We start from the raw sequence: 22193 nt of genomic DNA, 5'->3' as shown, positions 1-22193 counted from the left end.
TGGTCACGTGGTGTTAGGGTATATAAGAAGCGAAAGAAATAGTTAGTTAGTGTCTCGACGCCGATGTGAGAACATCAAGTTAATATATAGGGAAGTTTTGAAGTATCTTTTTGTACTGTTTAGGGCGGGTTCTGAACTATTGAAGGCTAGGAGAATTAAAGTGAAGCATTGCGCTACAGCTTCTAGTTTCCAGGTTCGGACATCCGTGGGGTTTCTTTTTGGCCTCTAAGTAAGCCTGGATCATTGCGATACAGACGGAACAGGGTCAATGGTTTGATTTCCCGTAAAAGCTATACATTTAGGACTGTGGGTTTCGCTGATATATTGTGATTGGTTTATAAGCGTTTTGTATGCTGGTCCAGTTTGAAGTTATTTCATAGTTGTTGTAGTGTTTCTAGCTGTTTGTGCGTTCTTGGTTTTTGGGATAATTGAACATTGATTCTTGAACCATAATAGTTATTTCTCCAATCATTGGTTTTGTAAGCAATCATTGTTAATCTAAATCACTTGTATATATTACTGAGTTCATACTTAATTTTTGGGACAATGCAGTCCGGGAATATGTTTATAGTTTAATTTAAGGTAGCGTGTCCGAGCTAGCTAGGGAAGAAACGTTACACAAATCGCTATGCATAACTCCTCAAACATATACAGAATTTGTCGTAAAATGCTACAAAGTATGATATTTAAGCAAAATATACCATGAAATGAAGTAAAACAATCACAGAAGAATGTTACGAGTTTCGGTACAAAATTGACCGTTCAGCAGCAGCTCTACTGAGCTGATTATTATAAGGGAAAGTATTGTCTGCCGCATTCATTTTGATACGGTTGAACCCATGTAAACAATACTCTTTATTGTGAGATTTTGGGATATTTTCTGTGTTTGAAGGTACGACTTTGGTAGTTATAGTTTCTATAATGTTTTCGTGATTGAATCATGCCGGGTTTATGCATATACAAGAGATATAAATGATTTTACGAGGTTTCAGACATTTCCAATTTCAGAAAATATTTCTACTTTCGATTTCGTTTTTCTGAAAATGATCACAACAAACATTTTATTTTTTCCTAATGTTTATCATCATAAAACGTTACCTAATAAATAATTAAGATAATTTCTATTGTTTTCTGTATTTTCGTAAAAATGGACAGTTTGAATAAAAAAAATTCAATTCGTGGAATGATATGACGATTATGTAATGACGTCATATTGAAGAATTCTTGCTGTTCGCTGGTCGGCCATCTTGATTTTTTTTTTGTGAAGGTCGTGTTTCCAGCTTTCCTGCGGTAAATATGACATTAATGTTTAAAAGTTTTATGCGAAATTGTGTCTAAATATATGATGTATGCATTGAATTACGTAAAAACTTGTGTAAAAAGAAATTGGTCCCAGCTCGTTTATAGTTCTGGCTTCCATAACTTTAATGTTGATATATTTTTTTTTACAACAAATTGAAGTTATGGCACGGATGCAAAACAGTGGCTCCAAAATAAAATCACTCGATAATACTGGTTTTATCTTAAATGTAAGCTTCTGGAGTGAAATTCAGCTGAAAATTGGTGAAAATGTTCTACTTTCGTTTGTAAACATGCATGTGTTTGATGGGAGAATCGGTTTTATAACTCCATAAACAATATATTTGTTCAAATAATTGAAATACGTGTGATGATTAAACATATTTATATGGCACTGCATTCCCCGATTTCTCAAATAAGCCCTCATAATTGTGATATTAGATAAAATAATGAGTCATACTTACGTTTTATGATGATATCCGTTCTTTTGCTCTAGCTCGGAAGTGTCATTGACTCGTTTTTATACACAGCTCCTAAAAGAGCTGGAGCCACTGTTTCGCACTCGTGTATGGTGTAACCCCCATAGTAAAGTCAACCAGAATCAATTGAGTGTGATGATGCAATGCAATCACATGACCATGATGACGTCGATGGATTCTATTTATAGTATCGTATTCACATTGTTCATTTAGTTGAATCCAATTGCAGTAAGGCTGAAAATACCTTTTGATAATTAAAGCAAAATGATTTATTCCAGATTTGTTATTAGTTATTTACTAATTATTCGAAATAGAAAAAATAACAGCAAAATAAACACTACATTTGTGAGTTCAAATGTAGGTCACATGGGTATTTTCTGAAAATCTTGGTGTCACGTGATTAAATTTGAACACAACTATGACCTAGTTAAGGAATGCTTGTAAAAGGATTTATTAAAATGCTAAATCAACTATCTTTAAAGCGTTTTTTGGTGTTGAAAATGTGTTTGTGAAATGAGGAAGAATTCACTGTCCTGCATTTTCAGTTACATCTCAAATAATTGGATTTAGTTGTAGTTTGCGTTTTTTCTATGCTTCCAGTGTTGTAATCATTAGAAAGACAACATTGATGGAATTTTATATGTGTATAATAATAATTTTTAAAAATACAGGAACTAGTTATTTTTTATAAAATTTGGTCAGTTTTGTTGGACATTTGATGAACATTTTTACCGTGGGTTCAGAAAACTGATATTGCCTCCTACAGCGCTTTGGACTTTTGGTCGCTTCAGACGATTTATCTTTATAGAAAGGTATATTTCCCAACGTCCATTTGCCAAATAAGCATTTGGAAGAGTTGAAAACATATAAATCCCGATTTAATCTGAAGAAAACATGACATAACATTTCGTGTCAAATATGTTACGTCTCGAATCGCTTGTTTTTTTGACAACAACAGACATGTATAATTCACTTTAGTGACCTGTTTTTAATTTTACCGAGGTCAGGTGTTCATTTGATGAAAACAATAGTTCCCATAAATACGTACCCAACGTGTATTGATCGACCGAAATATTTCTCCTAAAGTCGTGTCTCAAATGTTACGTCACAAATTATTCAGATTTTGTTCATGTACACAGCCCTTTGTGTATTTCGACAAACTTTAACTGTGTGGCATATAGCTAATACCATGACAGAAAAGTAGCACCGAACGCGCGCATTGATACTGTGTAGTATATCCAAGATGGCGGAACAAGCAAAGCATGGCTAAGTGTTGTTGTGGAAGTTACGTCCTAACAGATTCGAGGTGGGCTTATTTCATTCAGTTTCATGACATTAATTGATGCAGCTTGTATATTTCGCCTGTACGGGTGCACAAACTAATGATTTGTCTCAATTGTCTTGAGGTTTAAAACATTCGATTTCACGCGCGTTCAGTTCAAAAGTGTTGTAAAGATCGATCCAAAGCTGGTATTTTGGTGTCTTATGTTACGTCTACTGTGTCTTATGTTACGTCTACGAAGTCATTGTGTTTACATCGGTACACGCTGTATTTTAAGCAGTCATAATTCACAATTTTGCATATAAACGGAGTAAATTTTAACCAGATAATTGGGAATTTCTTAAAAAATGCCTGTTGTCACACAGCTCTTATTACACGAATACGTAACGGCGACACCATTCATTACCGATTTTGATATTTGGGTATAAAAGAGTCCCAAGTTACGTCCAAATAATTTTGAAAAGCATTTTAAGTCTCTAGTGCTAGTAAGAAAAAATGTATAAACATGTTATGTACCTGTGTTACGCAATAATCATGAGACATATACGAGAAATAAGCCTCAAATAGCTCATATTACTGCCACATATAACTTTACTCTTTGATATGCGCCTTTGTGTCCAGTTACATCTGGATGTAAAGTCCTAAAACCGATTGTATGCTTCAAAACTCAGCATGGTTTGCTTGTTTTTTTCTGCATAAAAAACAACTATTTATGTGACAAAGCATTACAAATTATAATAAAGCAAATGTTTACAACAAGAAAGGGTTCCATTTATAGTGGAATGTCATCGTTACATCACCAATTTTTTAAATAAATTGAAGGCACATTACTTTTTTTGTGTGAAGTGCTTTATTTAAATCTTCTAAGGTATTTTAGAAGTGACAAAAACAAATGCAGTAGCATGTAAAAGAACTTACTAAACTATTGATATTTTTTTTTTATGTGGACACCAAGCAATTTGTGATGTAACAAAACAAGCTGGACATTGAATTCTTCCTCATATACATTTTACTTCATTTGCCTGAGGATACAGTTATTTTGTATGTACAATGCATGTATACAAGTAAAATAACAGCGTGACATAAAAATGTCACGAAATCTGGTAGGGTTTGGATACGGCGTTCGCTTCAGCAAACACATCCAAAAAGGTTATATATAACGTGTTCGCTGAATGTCTTTAGCTAGCTCGTTTAGGATGTTTCGAACATTCTCGAAGCCAATTTTAGAAACTTCAATTTTCTGCTAGATATGTTGAAAAACAAAGTGAGCAGTGTTAATTCATGCCGTTTGTCTTGTTTATGTCACATTTTGAGTGATTTTAACTTTGTTTAGGGATAACATGCAGACCAAACTGGTAGAAATAAGAAATGGCAAATGATGGATTTAGCTGCAGCCTACACTACAACTTGTTACTGTACAAGCGTGCTTTGCAGGTATGACAAGTTTCATGTAGTGTCTATTATTTATCAAAAAACATACAAATTATTGTTGAATTTATTTTTTATAGTACATTATTGCAAACTTGTATGATGTAAAAAACGGTACACATTGTAGTGATTGTACCACCATTGTAACATGTGTCACGTAACCGTCGTTACGTATCAACTTTAAAGTGTTACGTAACATAAAAGTTACGTATGAAACACTTTAAAGTAAAAACCAAAATCAATAATAGAATTCAAAGTTTATTTGTATCAAAAAGTAAATACTTCATCATGATGATCAAATGTAGATACACTTAGATGCTGACAGTTCGTGATAGCCGCTGGCTATTAGACCAATTAGCGTGACAGTTCATGACTATAGAATACATCCCTTTGTCTATAATAAGATATTAGATATGCATACCTGTCACAAACTGGACGAGATCAGCAGTATATATGAACGCATGTTACTCATTTTAGTGAGGGTTAGATTTTGGGCGTGGACTAGACATATGGCCCGTATGATACTTTATTATATACTGATTATTATACTTAGAAAGAACGGTGAACAATAAAGACTTAGAACAATTGAACAGTTGTTGGTTGGTTACTGAACGAACTATCACGAAAGTTAAGTGAGCGTTGGCGTTACGCGACACGTAAAAGTTTGGCGCCTGCTGACCAAGGATAAGAGCAAGGTTGACGTGGAACACAACGGCGAAGTACGAACCTGAAACGAAAAAGGGGTGAGTGACAATTTCGGTTTTATTGGATAACATAGAGAAATGGCAGAACCAGATATTAGTAGAATTTTTCAAAATTTAGGGGAACAATTACAAAATGTATCGGCTGTAGTAGGCACTCAGAGTATATCACAAGTAGTACCATATTTTGACGGGGATACGAAACAATTCAAATATTGGATAAAAAATATTGAAAAATACGGCGTTCTTACGGGTCTAGATAGCGAAAGGTTAAAAATGGTAGCTTATCAGTCTAGCAAAAATGCAGTTAGTGATTTTATACAAAGATATCTAAAAAGTAACCCTGATGATAACTGGGATACACTAAAAGGGGAATTAAAATCAAGATTTTCGGAAGTACAAGATCCACAACATGCTTTCTGTCTATTAAGGGCAATAAAACAGACACCAGGGGAAAATGTTCAAATATATGCAGAACGACTTTTAACGATGGCGGAAGAAGCTTTCGTAGGTCATAACGGCGACCTAGTAGTTATTGAAAGGCAACTAATAGGGTTCTTTATTGATGGTTTGGCACATGATTTCCTAAAAATGAAAGTAATGCGAGAAAATCCAGATACTCTTCAAGCCGCGGTGCGTAGTGCAACAAATGAACAAAATCTTAGAACTAGATTTAATCTTCGAATAGGTAATGCGCCGAGTCAAAATAGCAGGCATGATATTAGCATCAATGATAGGCATGAACCTATGGAAATTGATCATTTAAGACCAAATAAATACTGCATATACTGTAGACGGCCCGGTCATAACATAAAAGATTGTAAATCAAGAAAACGCGAAATAAATGCCATAGGTAAAGAATTTCAAGTTCAAAATAACCAAATTAGTGATAGGCCAAATAACGATTGGAAATCAAAGATTGAATGTTGGAATTGTGGGAAAATGGGTCATTTTCAAAGGGAATGTCGAAATGGCAGGAGACCATATTACGCCTCACGTAATCAAAAAAACTAGGAGTCTCTTATCATAAAGAAGTCGGTGATAGGAGAAAACATATGTCAACATTCACTATAGCAATTTGTGGGAATCCAAATTCATGTCTGATAAAAATAGGAAACATTTCTTTTAGAAGTTTAGTAGACACAGGTGCTGAAGTTAGTTTAATTAGTCGAAAGGCCCTTAGGTTATTGCAAAACAAACCTAAACTCTCAAATAAACGCGCTCATTTACAATCAGTTAACGGTAATTCGCTACAAGTTGATGGCTCAGTACAATTAAAATTTAAAATCGGCCGAGTTCACAAAGTGCACGAATTTTATGTTGTCCCAAACATAAATAGAAATATCATTTTAGGCAGGGATTTTTTATCAAAAAATGGGGTAAGACTCTATTTTGATTTAGAATGTATGCGCATAGATGACAGTTATGTACCTTTGGAAGAAGATTTACATATTGCATCAATTGTGAGACTTCAAAAATGTACTGTCTTGAAACCACAAACAAAGTACTTATTAAATGGTAAGGTAAAATCAAATCCCAATATAGATACAAAAAAATGTTATGAGATTAAAAACATAAACAATTCATTTTTAGATTCTGAACCAGGCCTTGTAATTGTTAATTCCGTGGTTAAATTTCAAAGCAAACGTACATTTCCAATTGCAATTATAAATAACACTCATAAAACAATTAAGTTAAGGAAAGGCAGTGCTATAGGCAAAATTGAAAAATTAGAGGCTCAAGAGATTGCTTCTGTTCAAAATACTTCGGTTAAAGGTAATCCAATGACTGATGATGAAATTTTGACAGACTTACGAGTACCCAAAGATCATGCTGAAACGATCTTACCAATTATAATGCAAAATCGAAAACGTTTCGCTAAAAACGACTCCGATCTTACTCAAACTGACACCGTTACCATGACAATCGAGACAGGAGATCACCCCCCAATTAAATTACGACCATACCGCACACCTTTGAATAATAGGAAAATTATTGACAAGGCAATTGACGAAATGCTTGAGGCAAATGTAATTAGGAAGTCACATAGTCCTTGGAGTTTTCCCATTGTAATAGTAGATAAAAAAGATGGCACTAAACGATTTTGCGTAGATTTCAGACAATTAAACAAAATTACAAAACCCACATCTTATCCTTTACCTCTCATAGATGACATATTGGCTATTTTAGGTAAAAGTTCATGGTTTAGTTCGCTTGATCTTAAATCAGGGATATTTCCAAATGAAACTTGCAGAACAAGATAAAGAAAAGACTGCTTTTACGACCGGATTCCGAGGTCTTTATGAGTTTAATACTTGTCCTTTCGGACTCTGTGGAACTCCTGGACGATTCCAAGAATTACTTAACCAAGTATTAGAAGGCTGTGAAAGTTTTGCCATTGCGTATTTAGACGATATCTTAATATTTTCAAAAACAAAGGAAGAACATTTGGTACATCTCCAAAAAGTATTCAAACAACTTGAAAAACATAAACTCAAATTAAAACTGAAAAAATGTCAATTCATGCAAGAAGAAACACAGTACTTAGGTTTTGTTATTGATAAATTAGGAATCAGACCAGACCCTAAGAAAGTAGAAGCAATTAGACAAATTCCAACTCCTAAATGTGTAAGAGATGTTAGGTCAGTCTTGGGAGCTGCCGGCTTTTACCGCCGATTTTGTCCAAAGTATTCCGAAATGGTTGAGCCATTGATTAACTTAACTAGGAAAACAGTCAAATTCTTTTGGTCACCAGACTGTGAACGAAGTTTTCAACTACTTAAAGACAATCTGACGAAAATTCCCTACTTTATCTTATCCTGACATAAACAAGCCATTACATTTTATATACAGACGCTTCAGATAAAAATATCGGAGCATGCCTCACACAAAAATGTGAAGAAAATGAGATTGGGGATTATGCTAATGAAAAACCAATTTATCTGCTTTCACATAAATTGTCCGATACACAAACTCGGTGGAGTACCGTGGAAAAGGAAGCATTTGCCATACATTACGCATTACAAAAATTAGACCATTATTTACACAATGCTGAGTTTGTTATTAGGACCGATCATAAACCCTTAAAATATCTTTTAGAGTCTCCCATGCAAAACAAGAAAATTCAACTTTGGGCGTTAGGCATAGCTGGTTATAATTGTAAAATCGAATATATACCCGGAAAAAACTAATATCATAGCAGATTTCTTGAGTCGCCCCCCATCGTCCGATACTATCCAAATTGACCCACCCACTGATTACGAACCGGATATAAGTGATAACACCTTTCAAATTTCCGAAAATTATGTTCCAGAGAATATTAAGCAAGGTCAACGCCATCAATTCCCATTATCTAAATAAAAAACAGGTTGTTGATAAAGAATATGAGGAACAAGATTCTTTCGTAGAACCAGGTGAAACAATTTGAAAGTATGTCAATGGCTAATGAACAAGATCTTGATGCCAATATTTTACAATTAAAGATGAAACTGCGACATGGTCAGCCTAGCAAAACGGAGCAGAATAAATATATTGAAATAGACCGCATTCTGTATTACTTATCAAACGCCGATGAGGAGCCAAATTTGAGATTAGTAATTCCCAGCCATTTAACACCTTTAGTCATTACGCAATATCATGATAATAACGGGCACCCGGGTAGCCAAAGGTTATTTGCAACCATTAAACAAAAATACTTTTGGCCTGGACTGTTTAAAGAATTACACGCATATGTTGAAAAATGCGTTACCTGTCAAAGTCGGAATTTAACCAAAATAAAAGCTCCCATGCAAGACCGTCTCAACATGGCACCATACCCATTCTCAGTAGTGTCTGTGGATGTCCAGGGGCCTCTACCCCAAACGCTAAGTCGGAATTGTTACATAATTTGCTTCTTAGATATGTATTCAGGCTTTGTAGAGGCTTTTCCAGCACCTGACAAAAGTTCAGATACCTTAATACACTTACTGGTAGAAGAAATCTGATGTAGATACTCAACTCCCCTTCGTTTAATCTCCGACAATGGTAGCGAAGTAACTAGCGGTGCTTTCCAGGCAGTTCTGAAAGAATTAAACATAGATCATGTAAAAACTTCCACCTATCACCCTCAGGCGAACGGTCAAAATGAAAGATCTCATGCAACTATCAATAACATTTTATCAAAACTAGTAGAGGGTAATGTCCGACAATGGGATGTACATCTTAACATGACCTTGGCCGCAATGAGATTTTCAACATCAGAGAGCTCTAAACATTCACCCTATTTCCTTCTTTTTAATCGAGACCCGGTTCTTCCAATCGATAATCTACTTAAGCCCAGAATGAAATACCATGGCGAACAGTACTATCAAATTATGCTTAATGCGCAACATAAAGCATTTGTAGAAGTCCGAAGGCAGCTTAAAAAATCTAAACGAAAACGAGTAGAGTATGCAAATAGAAATGCCAAAGACATACGCTTTAATTTAAATGACCCTGTCTATTATAAGAACTTTCAAAGACATAATAAATTGGATGCTAAATGGAAACCGTATTATCGGATAATCGAACAGAAATCACCACTAACCTACCTAATAAAAAACCAACTTGATAACTCTATTGTTAAAGTGCACGCTGAACAAATACGACATGCAAAAATTGACGAATGGCCAATTCCCAAAACAACTAATAAACGACCTACACGAAGAGCAAACTATGTTGTCCCACCAAGTGATTTATCAAGTTCTGATTCAAATGATTCTGAGCCCATTGATTCCGAACCCCATCAAGTTAATTTACCTCCTATAACAAAAAGAGTTAAGCAAGAACTTGGCACCGAGTCTGATAGTGAAAATGAAATACCCCTCGCAGAACTCCAAAAGATTCTACGAAATAAATCTAAAGTCACAGAGATGCCAACAGAGGTGACAAATGATACTCTAAGCAGTTCTGATTCTGAATCTCTTATGAGCGGCATCAATCTAAATAACCCACCCGCAGATACAAATTATCTTGATTCTGATAATTTGATAACCCCTGAGTCTAGCGACGATGAAGCAATGAATATTGAGGCTGTTTCAGCTTCCCCAATTAATGTCAAAAAACATAAGAAGGATTCGAGGCATAAAAAGAACGCGATAAAAACAATGTTAAAATGTTTGTCCGTTATGCTGTAATCACAATACCTTCCTTATGAATACGATGTGCTAAACATCAGACACCTACGACTTGCGACCACGAGTTGCTTTAAGAATGTTGACATATGTAGAAGACTTCACACTATATAAGTGCATTGTGTGAAAATACAGTAATCGTGTGAAAATACTGTAATTGTGCGAAAATACTGTAATTGTGTGAAAATACTGTAATTGTTTGTAAATACTGTAAATACCTACACTTCGATTATTAATGATTGATTGTTATCAATTATATTAATCATCTATTTTCAAAAGCAAGGATGAATTACCTTTATTACCTTGTACTCTGGTACGCGATTGGCATGAGTGATACTTTAGAGATATACGATAATGTCATGTTTTAAAAACACACTGGCAATTAGCACTGGTATTTGACCCTAAGGTGTTTGCAAACTTTCTTGATCAAGTTGATCAGAGATTAATAAATTCTACGCGTATGATTACTAATAAAGAACGCACTCAGTTCTCCATCCTAACTGAATTTGAATTACAATCTTGTGTACAAAGCATTAGTCCATTCTGCGAAGTTCGCTCGGCGCTTTATCAAATGAGTTTATCCCAGTTCTGTATTACAGCCATATTTATGAAACAAGACAATAAAGTCAAAAGTCAATGCTCTACCATAACAAGACCAAATAAACGCCTACCAGCCGCGGAATATATATATGATGGTATTTGGATGATCGCTTCCAAAACGGACTTAACATTTGTAATCATATGCCAAAACTCCATTCAAACTCATAGCAAAAAGACAGTAGAAGCTCCTTTAAGTTTGCTATCGTTGCAAATGAACTGCAAAGCGTATAATGAACATTTTACACTGGGTTCTTGGTTTACAAATAGTTCAAGACTGCTATTAAATAATTATGAACATTATCAAGTACTTCCCAATTTCACATCACTTCAAATCTGGGAACCTCTCCATAAGATTCTTACTAACGTCTCAAAAATTGAAATGCCTGATGAATTGAAACAGATACACGACCTTCCCTTAAGAGCTTTAATGAATAAATTAATTTACTTACCCAATTCTGTCCTTGACGTATCCTCTGGGTGGCCACTATGGAAAATAATTACAATCATAGCAGCTGGTGTTCTGCTTGTCAGTGTGACCGTTCTCATTCTTTGTAAATATCATTCTGCCTTCCTCAAATGCATTCCTAACCGATCGCGTCCCAAACCCCACCCACAATACAGTCAGGTGGTCTACAAGGCCAGTGAGGAATCTACTCTCGCCCAATCAGAGGCGGGGCCTGAAAAACCGGGTATCTGCAACCAATCAACGTCGGCTGCGCACCCTATGTCCGAAGCCATCCAACGACTTTATCCTTGCTTGGATCGGATGGAATTAAATCCTGAGGGCCACAATTAATATTGTTGACAGCCACCGGGACCTTCTGCTTTTGAACTGTCAATAACGAGATCGACAACTCCGATGCAGAAATAGTGATTTACATCATTGATGTCAATCATGGACTTGTACATAAGAATCGTTTATCTATTTATGGACTTATTCACTGAAGTACCTGAGAAAATTCACCGTGTAGCAGCCCAACACCAGGTCCATGTCTGCGTCTGCTGCTGTGAGGCCACAGTTTCTCGCAGGTCGGTGAGAGCCCTCACCAGGAGGTCGGCCGTGTTCCAAAGCGTTTGGACACGTGCCACAGCGAATCTCGAGCTGCCGCCTCAAGGACCAGCAGCTTCGCCCATCCTTCCGGTATTGCCGCTTACATGGACGTGCTCCGGATGCTCGAGTGACCGCCCACGGTCACCATCCACGAACATTACCATAGACGTCAACAGTGTCGACAAGGGACAATTTCAGTGACTTTTCGAAAGTGTTGACTTCATTTATTATTATTATTTCGGTTTTAGTATATTGTGTTTGTTTCTATTGATTATTCTTCATATTTGGTTTCGGGTATAATTTATTTGCATGTATTTTTGTTTTCTTCATTGTTCATATCAAAAACAAAACAAAACCGTACCTTCATATTCACCAACTCCTTTTAAATTTTTGCTACCGATCATCTACTTTATCATTAATCAATTATAGTTGACAGGTTTTTCTCAAGTTTAAATACCGAAGAGTATTTCTCTCTGATCCAAAGTCTCCATTAACAACATTCCTGTTGACACCTAATCATTAGCAAGTGTCATCATCCTCACGAGCAATTAAGCTTTGACACCAATTAACCCTGCGGGTTTAAGTAATGGTAGTTTCTCCGATCTTTACCGAAGTAATTATCACCTATTTATGACACTTCCTAAAAATAAGATGAGGGCGGAAACGCGTTGAACTTCAACGCTTGTTAGATTTAAATTGACGTCAACGCTTGTTAGATTTAAATTGGCGCTTGTTAAATTGATAAAATAATATTGGAAAAAATTATGGGGATAAAAGGTATAACGCAAGGGTTATTGGTGGCAAAACAAAACATTAATTTTTTTTCTCTGGTTTCAGATATCGAAAGGAAATTAAATTAAAATATATTAAGTAAGATGAAATAATTCCCATGATGAAATATTTCTTTTAAGAAAAATCGGACGAATGTCACGTAACCGTCGTTACGTATCAACTTTAAAGTGTTACGTAACATAAAAGTTACGTATGAAACACTTTAAAGTAAAACCAAAATCAATAATAGAATTCAAAGTTTATTTGTATCAAAAAGTAAATACTTCATCATGATGATCAAATGTAGATACACTTAGATGCTGACAGTTCGTGATAGCCGCTGGCTATTAGACCAATTAGCGTGACAGTTCATGACTATAGAATACATCCCTTCGTCTATAATAAGATATTAGATATGCATACCTGTCACAAACTGGACGAGATCAGCAGTATATATGAACGCATGTTACTCATTTTAGTGAGGGTTAGATTTTGGGCGTGGACTAGACATATGGCCCGTATGATACTTTATTATATACTGATTATTATACTTAGAAAGAACGGTGAACAATAAAGACTTAGAACACTTGAACAGTTGTTGGTTGGTTACTGAACGAACTATCACGAAAGTTAAGTGAGCGTTGGCGTTACGCGACACATGCAAGATTGATAAACATCTACTATTTCTTTGTTTGAACCAGAGACGGCAGTTCACTGATGCAGTCGTCCTGTGTGTAAGAAACCTGGTGATCAAAATGGTTGAAGGCAGTACCCAAGAAAGTACATTTACAAGTAAGTAAAACCACTCAAAATTCATTCCATGAATTGAACTGTCATATCATAATCTCAGTTCTTAGTCTATTTGCTCTCATAACAGTCTGCATTCAAATTAAAGGTTTTGCATGTTTCTGCTTGTCATAATTTTGAATAATTGCAAGTACCGTAAACTGATAAGTTATCTAATAACAGACACAGTCACTGTGTTTGATTTATTACATTGAACTGCTTTTAGATAAGTTTCAGTTTATGTTTGACATCTACCAATGCCATAAATGCACAATTTTGTTCCTGTTGTGAATGATAAGAAATGTTGGAAACATTATACCCCCTGCATGTAAACAGTTTATCTGTTTCAGTTTGTTGGAAGTACTTTGTTTTCAGGATTATTTCAACATAGATGATGTAGATTAAATGTGCACTTGGCAATGCTTTTAATAGAACTTACAAACAATATGAGCAGTTTTGTTGATAAAAGGTTTTGTTCCACATTTGTGAGGAGTAACCAAGCCTATATTACCTGAAGCTCACCTTATATGCACTGTGTTTTTCTCTGTCAACAGCAAGTAAGTATTTTAACCGAATTTCATCAGAAACATATCTCAAAGTTATGCACCAGTCAATTGTAACCACGGCCACCCCCTGGTCGGGGGAATAGCGTGGACTTTGACTTTCGGTCCAGCCAAGCCTGGGTAAAATCCCCGCCCTGCAGGGATGAACTGCTGGTAAAATCCCCGCCAAATCCCCCGCACCCCAGGGACCCTAGGTAAGGCCCATTCCCCGCTATTTTTAAAGCGAAGACAAAACCACAGCATGCACCCAGCACTGCAGGGCCACCTGGAAGGTAAAACCACGGCTCATATCCCCGGGTATCCCCGGTATACCCCCGGACCTGGGGGGGCTGTGGTTGCAATTGACTGGTGCATTACCAGTGATTTTTTTGGCGCAATTTACTGCCTTCTAAAGGCGGTTTCCACTGTCCATTTTCCCCAAAATGTTATACTTTTTTCCCAATTTGATAAATGCAGATTATGTTAATGAATGAAAAAGCAATGAATTTCTTGATATGTCAACAAAATCTTGACAAGACTTACTCTTTCACAGCATAATGTATGCATAAAAAAGTTAAAACATCTATATTTCCCATTATATAAGCTATTTTGGCCTGATTTTGTATTTTTCCCAAAGTTGACTTTTTTCCCAATTTGCAAGGCACAGGCGGTAAAATTAATTCCAAAAAAAATCACTGATTACAATGAACAGTAAAGTTAACTCATCTTGGAACTTTGATATATGGGTGGTTTTCAAAATAATGAGGCTTTTTCTTTTATCTCTCCTAACTTTTATTCCTTTCACTTTTGGAAAGTGTTAGCAGGCACATTATGGGCCAATCAATCTTGTTAAGAAAATTGTTGAGTTTCAAATGAATGGCTCAATCAGCAAAAAAGTTATGTAAGAATACAGTGTGCGAAATTAACGGTAGCCCGATCGCCCGTGGCGACGAAAAATTGACCCAGGCTATGAAAAAATCCTTTAAGGTAGCCCGACTGGCGATGAAATCATCGGGCTTGTTGGTTAAAAAAAATTGTCGGGTAAATGTTTACCTCAACACCGTTGACCGACTTCCGGATAATCTCTCATTGTTATGGATATTTTCTGTTGCAGTAATCTCCCTTGTCAAGCAATTATACGCTACATAATTATATACTGCTTGAAAATAATTATTTTGACGGAAATCATATTTCGGACTGTCAATACTATTTTTTTGTTTTAGTGAGATATTATAGTTTGGATGTTGTTTTTGTTGTGTGTTTTTTTTTAAATAAACTTGGATTATTTAGTCACCGAAAATTATGAAAAAGATGTTTGTAAAATCCTGTCACTAATGCCACAAGCAGCACATGTTGACAGGACTTCCATCCTCCCCCTTCATCAACAATCCAACTGCCTTGACAGAACCAGCCCCCCCCCCCCCCCCCCATCGAACCACCACCAGCCCCCTGGCAGCACAGGCCACACAACCACCATACTTGCATTTTATACAAAATATAATAAGATATTGTACAGTTGTCATATCATTCCTTGTTTTTAACCATATAAGGTACTCAAGATGCGTTTTTCTGTTAAACGGTGGGCTATGGAAATCTGGCTTGGGCTACAGAAATCTCAAAGTCTGTAGCCCCATTGGCTACCAGGTAAAAAAGGTTAATTTCGCACACTGAGAATATGTTGCTAAAGTTGTCCCCTGTGCACACCAAAAAGTGTGACATTTTACATGAAGACCTTTATTCAAATGTGTTTTATTTTTTGAAACTGAATGATATAGTATTTTTTTATTGTTTTTTTATGTAACTTAACCCTTTCTCATTTTAAAAAACATACTTCAAATAAAAAATATGTATTATCTTAACCAAATTTTAATATCATATGACGGACCCCCTTTCATTTAAAAAAGAAGATAGAATATTCGATTCACATTGAGAACACTACCACTCTATTTAAGCACTATTTATATTAAATTACTGTGTTATTTTAATAACTTTAACCTGCCAGCTTTATATAAATAACATAGTTTTATTATTTCATACATTATTTTGTCTGAACTCAGATGCATGACTTTTTACCCCAAAATGTCCCCTGTGCACCTTTTCGGTTGTTAGTTGTCAGATTTCTATAATTTCTTCAATAAAATGATATTCTGCTGTATTTCCCAGAAAAGAAAGTTACAACAGATGCAAAAACAGTTTTCAGCCTCTCACATACAGAGATTTGAAGCATCTGCATGGTTTAAAGCAATGTCCCCTGTGCACCCTGTTTTAGCAGATTTCAATAAAATGTCATAAACTAACAAATATGGTGCTATTTCCACATTCTGAGAAATGTGTATGTTATATTTAGGCATCACTTGATAGTTTAGCAATTTGATGGTAAGTGTGTTATAAATACTTTTTTATTATTTAATTATAAAGCCATTAAATGTTTACTTTTAAAGGTTTATCAAATTAATTTAAACACAGTTTCAGTATTGAGGCACATAAGATAACATATTTTGTTTAGATATTCTATTTTGATTTTATCATGACAATTAAAAAACATCAAATCATATTGAAATTATTCATGTAATGCTTTTATATGTGCAAGGTATTATATGCTTCAATTCAGTGCACAGGGGACAATTTTTTTCATATGGATAGCAAATATACCAGATTATAATTTTGTACAGGAAACAAGTACCCTAGTGGAAAAGCTTGTAGTTAAGCTTCCTTTTCCAAAGAGATCACATAGAAAATATGAAAACAAATGAAGAAAAGACTGTTGAAAACATTAACACAATGAAGTCTAGGAAGCGCAGAGAATGACTTAAGAAAGATCAAAAGTTGCAGAAAATGTATGACAGTGATCGAGATACTGAGAAAAAGAGCAGAATTTGCCAGGTATTGCTCAAACGCTAAGAAAGAGGACAAATAGATCCTATATATTATTTACAAATAAAAGAAAAGGAGAAACTAAAGCAGCAGGGGCAGAGAAGAAATAAAATGAAGCGAAATGAGGAAACAACAAAAGTCCAGAAAATGACAGACATAATAAAAGGAGAAAGGTTAAAATGAGAAGGTATGAATACACACAGTTGAAACAGCATCAGTTCAGAAAAAGCACAACATGCAAAACAACCCCTTCGGAGGGATTCCATGGCATGGGCCTCCACAATTAACCGTCTGGTAAAGAATGCCACACCAAAGTGAAGGTCTTAAAATAAGTCATGTTGTAGAAAATTACACAATTGGTGATGTCTGTCAGTCATAGTCATAAGAAAAGTAGGCAAACCAACTAAATCAGAAAAAATAAAAAGGCAGCTAGTATACACAAGCAATGCTAAGAATATGTGGAGTTGCAAGAAAAGTCTTTGACAAATTGAGCGCCTAAAAATGGACCAAAGTAAAACCATGTCAAAGCCAGGTGAATTTAAATCCTTGTGGAAACCAAAAGTTGAGAATTTTCTTGAATTTAATTCTTGAATAATGCCTAATAAAAACGATACTATTCTATTGAGTAGGATGCCAAAGGCAAAGAGGCATCTTTTAAATTTAGACATATGAATTAAATTTAGACATGTTCACATTTATAAGTGTTTAATGGTAACAGGTGCATTGAGACCAAAATCTTTATTCCACTCTGTGGACATATTTTATTCCATTGTTTAGAAATTTAGTTTTGTAGGCTCTAATATAATCTTTCAAACATTTACAGTATTGTTTCAAGCTTTACTGAAAGTACAGTTCCTCTTATTGTAAAAATGTTTACCAGGAAAAGTTAAGTTACAAAAATAATTACATAATTAAAAAATATTACTTGCATTATGATTTACAACTAAAAAAGGGTGCACAGGGGACTTGTCATTATTTAACAAAGTATTAAACATGAATGAATTCTAGTACTTTGTATTACCATAAATGAAATTTTCTTATTTTTAGACTCAATATGAAGTAATAAATGTTATATATGTGATTGTTTGCTGTAAGTTGTTCTCCTAGCCACTATTTTCCATTTGCATCATTACATGCTGTTGAATTTTGATGAAATTGTTGTGAAAAATGTGATACTGAAGAAATTTTGAGGAATACACTCTATCATAAACACAGAAATGTCTTAAGTTGATCACAAATCATTATTTTATTAACATGAAAGTGAATAATAATGCATATTATTTTGGCCTTCAATATGTGTCCCTGTGCACCGAAAAATAGTTCAATTTTGAAATGAAAAATTTGGCAATTCTGTAAGTTACAATACATTCTTGAAATTTGGTATGTGGTCTATAAAGATGCATAAGGTGACGTAAATGTAGATTTTTCCCTTATTTGATTCTTGTTTTAATTACAGCAAAAACTTTGTGAGGTAACAATTTATTTTTGGTTTCAAATTTAGACAAAATGTGTTGATTTTTTTTATTTTTCTTATTAAAACAACTGAGTTATTATGCACATGACTACACACAGGTACCAATTACTGATTTTATAATTCAGAAAAAGCATATGATTTATTCAAGGTTCTTGTCATAAGACACTTTTATAAATCAACCATATTGTAAGAAATGTTCGCAATATTTGGATTTAAGGTCAAAATATTTTTTTATTTGTATTTCCTGATACTTTCCCAATGTTGTTTCTGTGTAATTTGAAGTATTTACTTTCATGTAAAATAGGTGACAATCATGAAAACTGGGTTTGAATTTTCAACCCCTATGTCACACTTTTGCCTCATTATTTTGAAAACCACCCTCATGGTAATACTGAATCAACATGATTTGATTTTGCTCTTCGTATGAGTACTCATCAATTATGGTAGCAAAATTACAGATTTGTAACATTCAAGACAGTTGTGCTTCAGTTTGTGTTGCTAAAATGCTGTTTTTCAGATTGTGAATGGGTAAACGGTTGGTCTGCCGCAACATTCAAGTTTCAAGCAGTAAATATTTTCATCTGTTTATAAAATGTAAGATATCTTACAACAAACAAAACTAACTGGAAGTTACAATGAGCAGCAACATGAAACAATCTTGGTGCTAAGTGTTTGATTCGTTTAACATAGTGCCAACATAGTTTAATTTTACTGCCTAACACTACAAATGATACATGTAAATGCACCATATTTTGTGAGAAGTTTTGCCGAATATTTTCAATGTGAAAGAAGTTTGGATGAGGACAAAAGTAAATTTGCTGATGTGGATAGTTTTTAAGAAATTGTGAAACAAATATTGCATTTGCTTTGTTTTGTTGTTGTTGATATGATGCTATTTTAGAGCTGTCTGCTGTAACCATGACCCAGTTCAAGCTGTATGCAGTGTTATTTTCTCTGGTGGTCAAAGAAAATGGAAAGTATTGTAAGATTTCTAGTTTTGTAACTATGTTAATATTCTCAAGTTTCTTATAAGATGTTGCTACCAGCACAGTCATCGAAATTAGACTTTTGGATCAACAAGCCCGAAAGACATTTTACCAGTGCAGGGCTTGCGGGCTTGTGCTAATTTTGACCACTGCCAGCAAAAATAAACTTAATAGAAGTGAATTTGCCAGTGTTCATTCAAAATGTTTAGTATTTTTAAGTTTTGTTGAACATATTTTGTAAATGAGAATTAGTGAGTTGAAGCTTATATTGTTACGTTTTATTGTATCTCATCTGGCAAGGAAAACAAGATCATAAGATTCATGTTTTTGGTGGTAAACAAATTGAACAAGTATTGTACTGACTTTTTTAACTCATTCTTTCTAAACAAGTTCATTGTCCTAGTAAAAATATGATAATTTCAACAGAAATGTTTTGTTTTCAGCTCTGTATGGCTGGATTGACCTCAGTGGAAGTTGTTCGCTTAAATGGTTTCGGGACATTGAAGTAAAACAATACAAGGTAAAATACAAAGTGCTTATTTATTTTTGAACTTGTTCATAAAGTATTATATAGTAAAACAATGATGTAGAATAATCACTGTGTTGCTTCTATGAACAAACATCTGTTCACTTTATGTCCACAGTTACTTGAAAAACAAACAGGACATCTGTTATTCCAGTTTGTTGAATTTCTCCATTTGCTGTAGGTCCCACTAAGAGTGAAGGGCTGTCTGTTGGCTTCAGATTCCCAGTCCTCTTTGCTGATGATTTCTGAGTTCCTCACACAGTCACCCCAGTCTTAAACCTCTGTTTGTACAGGTGAGGCTGTTTTGAACCACAGTTCATTGTCATTTCATTGGAGTTGTTCAGCTGCTCCAGTTCTGTCTGCAACTCTGTTTTGAGCAGAGCAAGTCTAGCCTCAAGAATGGCAATTCTTATATTCTGCGGTTAATTCTCTCCATTTTGCTGATCATAAATTGCTTTACGTTTTCAAATTTTGTAATGATATAAAGTATGCGTTACATATAGTAAGCGTATGCACAAAAAAAATTCTCTTTATATTCAGATTTTTCACAGGTGTAAAAAATCACAAATGAATGGTATTTCAATCTATTTTTTTGTCGAACCATATGACATAATTTGTTCATGAAATTCAGAAATAATCATACAATGCAAAATCTTCTAGTGAACCATCGCAAATTAATAAATCATTCTTTCAGTTGTAAATCAAATTGATGAACACCAAATCAATTTATGACACTTAGCATTTATCATACATTTCACTCTATTCTTTGTCAAACCAAAAGTTGAATGTCAAATTATTTGTAGATGCTAAGCATTTATCATAAATTTTACTCTTATTATTTGTCAAACTAAAAGATGAATGTCAAATTATTTGAACATGCTAAGCAATTATCATACATTGTACTCTTTTATTTGTCAAACCAAATGAAGAATGACAAATCGTCTCACAAAGTTAAGCAGACAAAGTGACGATGTACAAACATTTTAGGGTGACGAACGTTTTTGACAACTCGCCCAGCCAATCTCAAACATTTAAAGATATACTATAAAACTTCGAGTTGGCTGGGCGAGTTGTCCAAAAAGTGTGTCACCCTAAAATATTTATACATCGTCACTTTTTATGCATAATTTTGTGATTCAAATGAATCGTTCTAAAATCAATGTAAAAAAAGTTTCATAACTGATAAGGGGGGTACTCAGTGTGGGTACTCAGTGTGAAAAAACTACATCACTTAAACGCAAATGCGCTTTGGTAAATTTATAGCTAAAACGCGATTGCGCTATGGTGTAAATCCAAAGTCAAATTTTTTGAAAAGATGTCAAAACGAATCATGATTTTAAGCACTTTTTTAGTGTACTGCTCTGTCATTTTTAAATCAAAACTTGAGATAGCTTAATCTGTTCTGAAATTTAGCATTTAGCATTTTTGTAAAAAATCAAATTTTATTAATGCAACCAAAATTTACCAGAGTAAACAGATTTATTTGCTATTGTATGACAGAATGTTTCTTCTTTTATACGGTTCCATTTCATTTTCTTCAGATGAGATGCCATACACAGGGGATCCGAAAGAAGACAGCAGACAGAATTCGTCAATGTATTTGAAATATCATTGTTTATTTGAAGAAATTTACCTATCCACAATTGTTTGTATTAAATAACTGTTTGTATTATATGTGCTTTGTGTCGTTGTTTTTAGTTATATCAGAAACTCTCCAACATTTGTATTTCGTGTTTAACATGAACATTGAAAATTTAACATAACAGTAAATAATTTCAAAAATAAAATTAAATGGAGAACTACTGATTTATCTGCTTGCTTTTATGTTTGTGCTGTCTTGCTTACCCCAGAAACGCAGGTCTTATTTGCTATTGTGAGTACTGTTGTGTGTTTTTTTGGCCATCTAAAGTATTGTTAACAAAAGTGTAAACTAATTTTTTCATCCAATTGGTTACATTTTGGTCTGTGTTTTTTTTCCACTGAAACCACAGTCAAACAGTTTTTCATCATATTTTTCTTATGAGTAACAGCCAGAATTGGTCATGGTTGAAACCGAGGAACATTTGTGATTGAACAAAATTTTAACAGTAATGCTGCTTGTAATTCAGGAAATTATTAAGCTTTGGTCTTGTCATATTGTTTACGATATTGGTTGGAGCATATCTTGGTAAATGGTTAACATTTTGTTTTTGTGCATATGTTACAAAACGAGCCGAGAAGTTTGATCTTCGATGGAGTTTGTTC

The 22193-nt window shown here is 34.5% G+C and overlaps 2 protein-coding genes across 4 annotated transcripts in view; one reads left to right on the top strand and one right to left on the bottom strand.

The window, feature by feature from the left end:
- LOC128233872 (uncharacterized) overlaps positions 1–22193 on the bottom strand; it is a 47850-nt gene that overhangs the window by 11167 nt on the left and 14490 nt on the right. The gene's annotated exons all lie outside the window — the stretch shown is intronic.
- LOC128233873 (uncharacterized) lies at positions 819–21592 on the top strand. Of its 3 annotated transcripts, XR_008260802.1 has the most exons (8): positions 819–892; positions 4394–4494; positions 13463–13553; positions 18955–19004; positions 19339–19419; positions 19867–19943; positions 20131–20242; positions 21491–21592. XR_008260802.1 is itself a non-coding variant. In XM_052947738.1 (6 exons), exons 2-5 carry the CDS (start codon positions 4429–4431, stop codon positions 20224–20226), a joined length of 330 nt encoding a protein of 109 aa, XP_052803698.1. In that variant the 5' UTR covers positions 819–892; positions 4394–4428; the 3' UTR covers positions 20227–20242; positions 21491–21592. The 3 variants fall into 3 exon arrangements, 2 of the variants coding, with proteins under 2 accessions (XP_052803698.1, XP_052803699.1); XM_052947738.1 differs by lacking the exons at positions 18955–19004; positions 19339–19419; XM_052947739.1 differs by lacking the exons at positions 819–892; positions 18955–19004; positions 19339–19419 and adding an exon at positions 1156–1290.

The sequence above is a fragment of the Mya arenaria genome, chromosome 5, assembly GCF_026914265.1.
Source record: "Mya arenaria isolate MELC-2E11 chromosome 5, ASM2691426v1".
In the NCBI taxonomy this organism is placed as follows: domain Eukaryota; kingdom Metazoa; phylum Mollusca; class Bivalvia; order Myida; family Myidae; genus Mya; species Mya arenaria.
The sequence above is the reverse complement of the archived record's forward strand: the minus strand, read 5'-3'. Positions and strand labels throughout refer to the sequence as shown.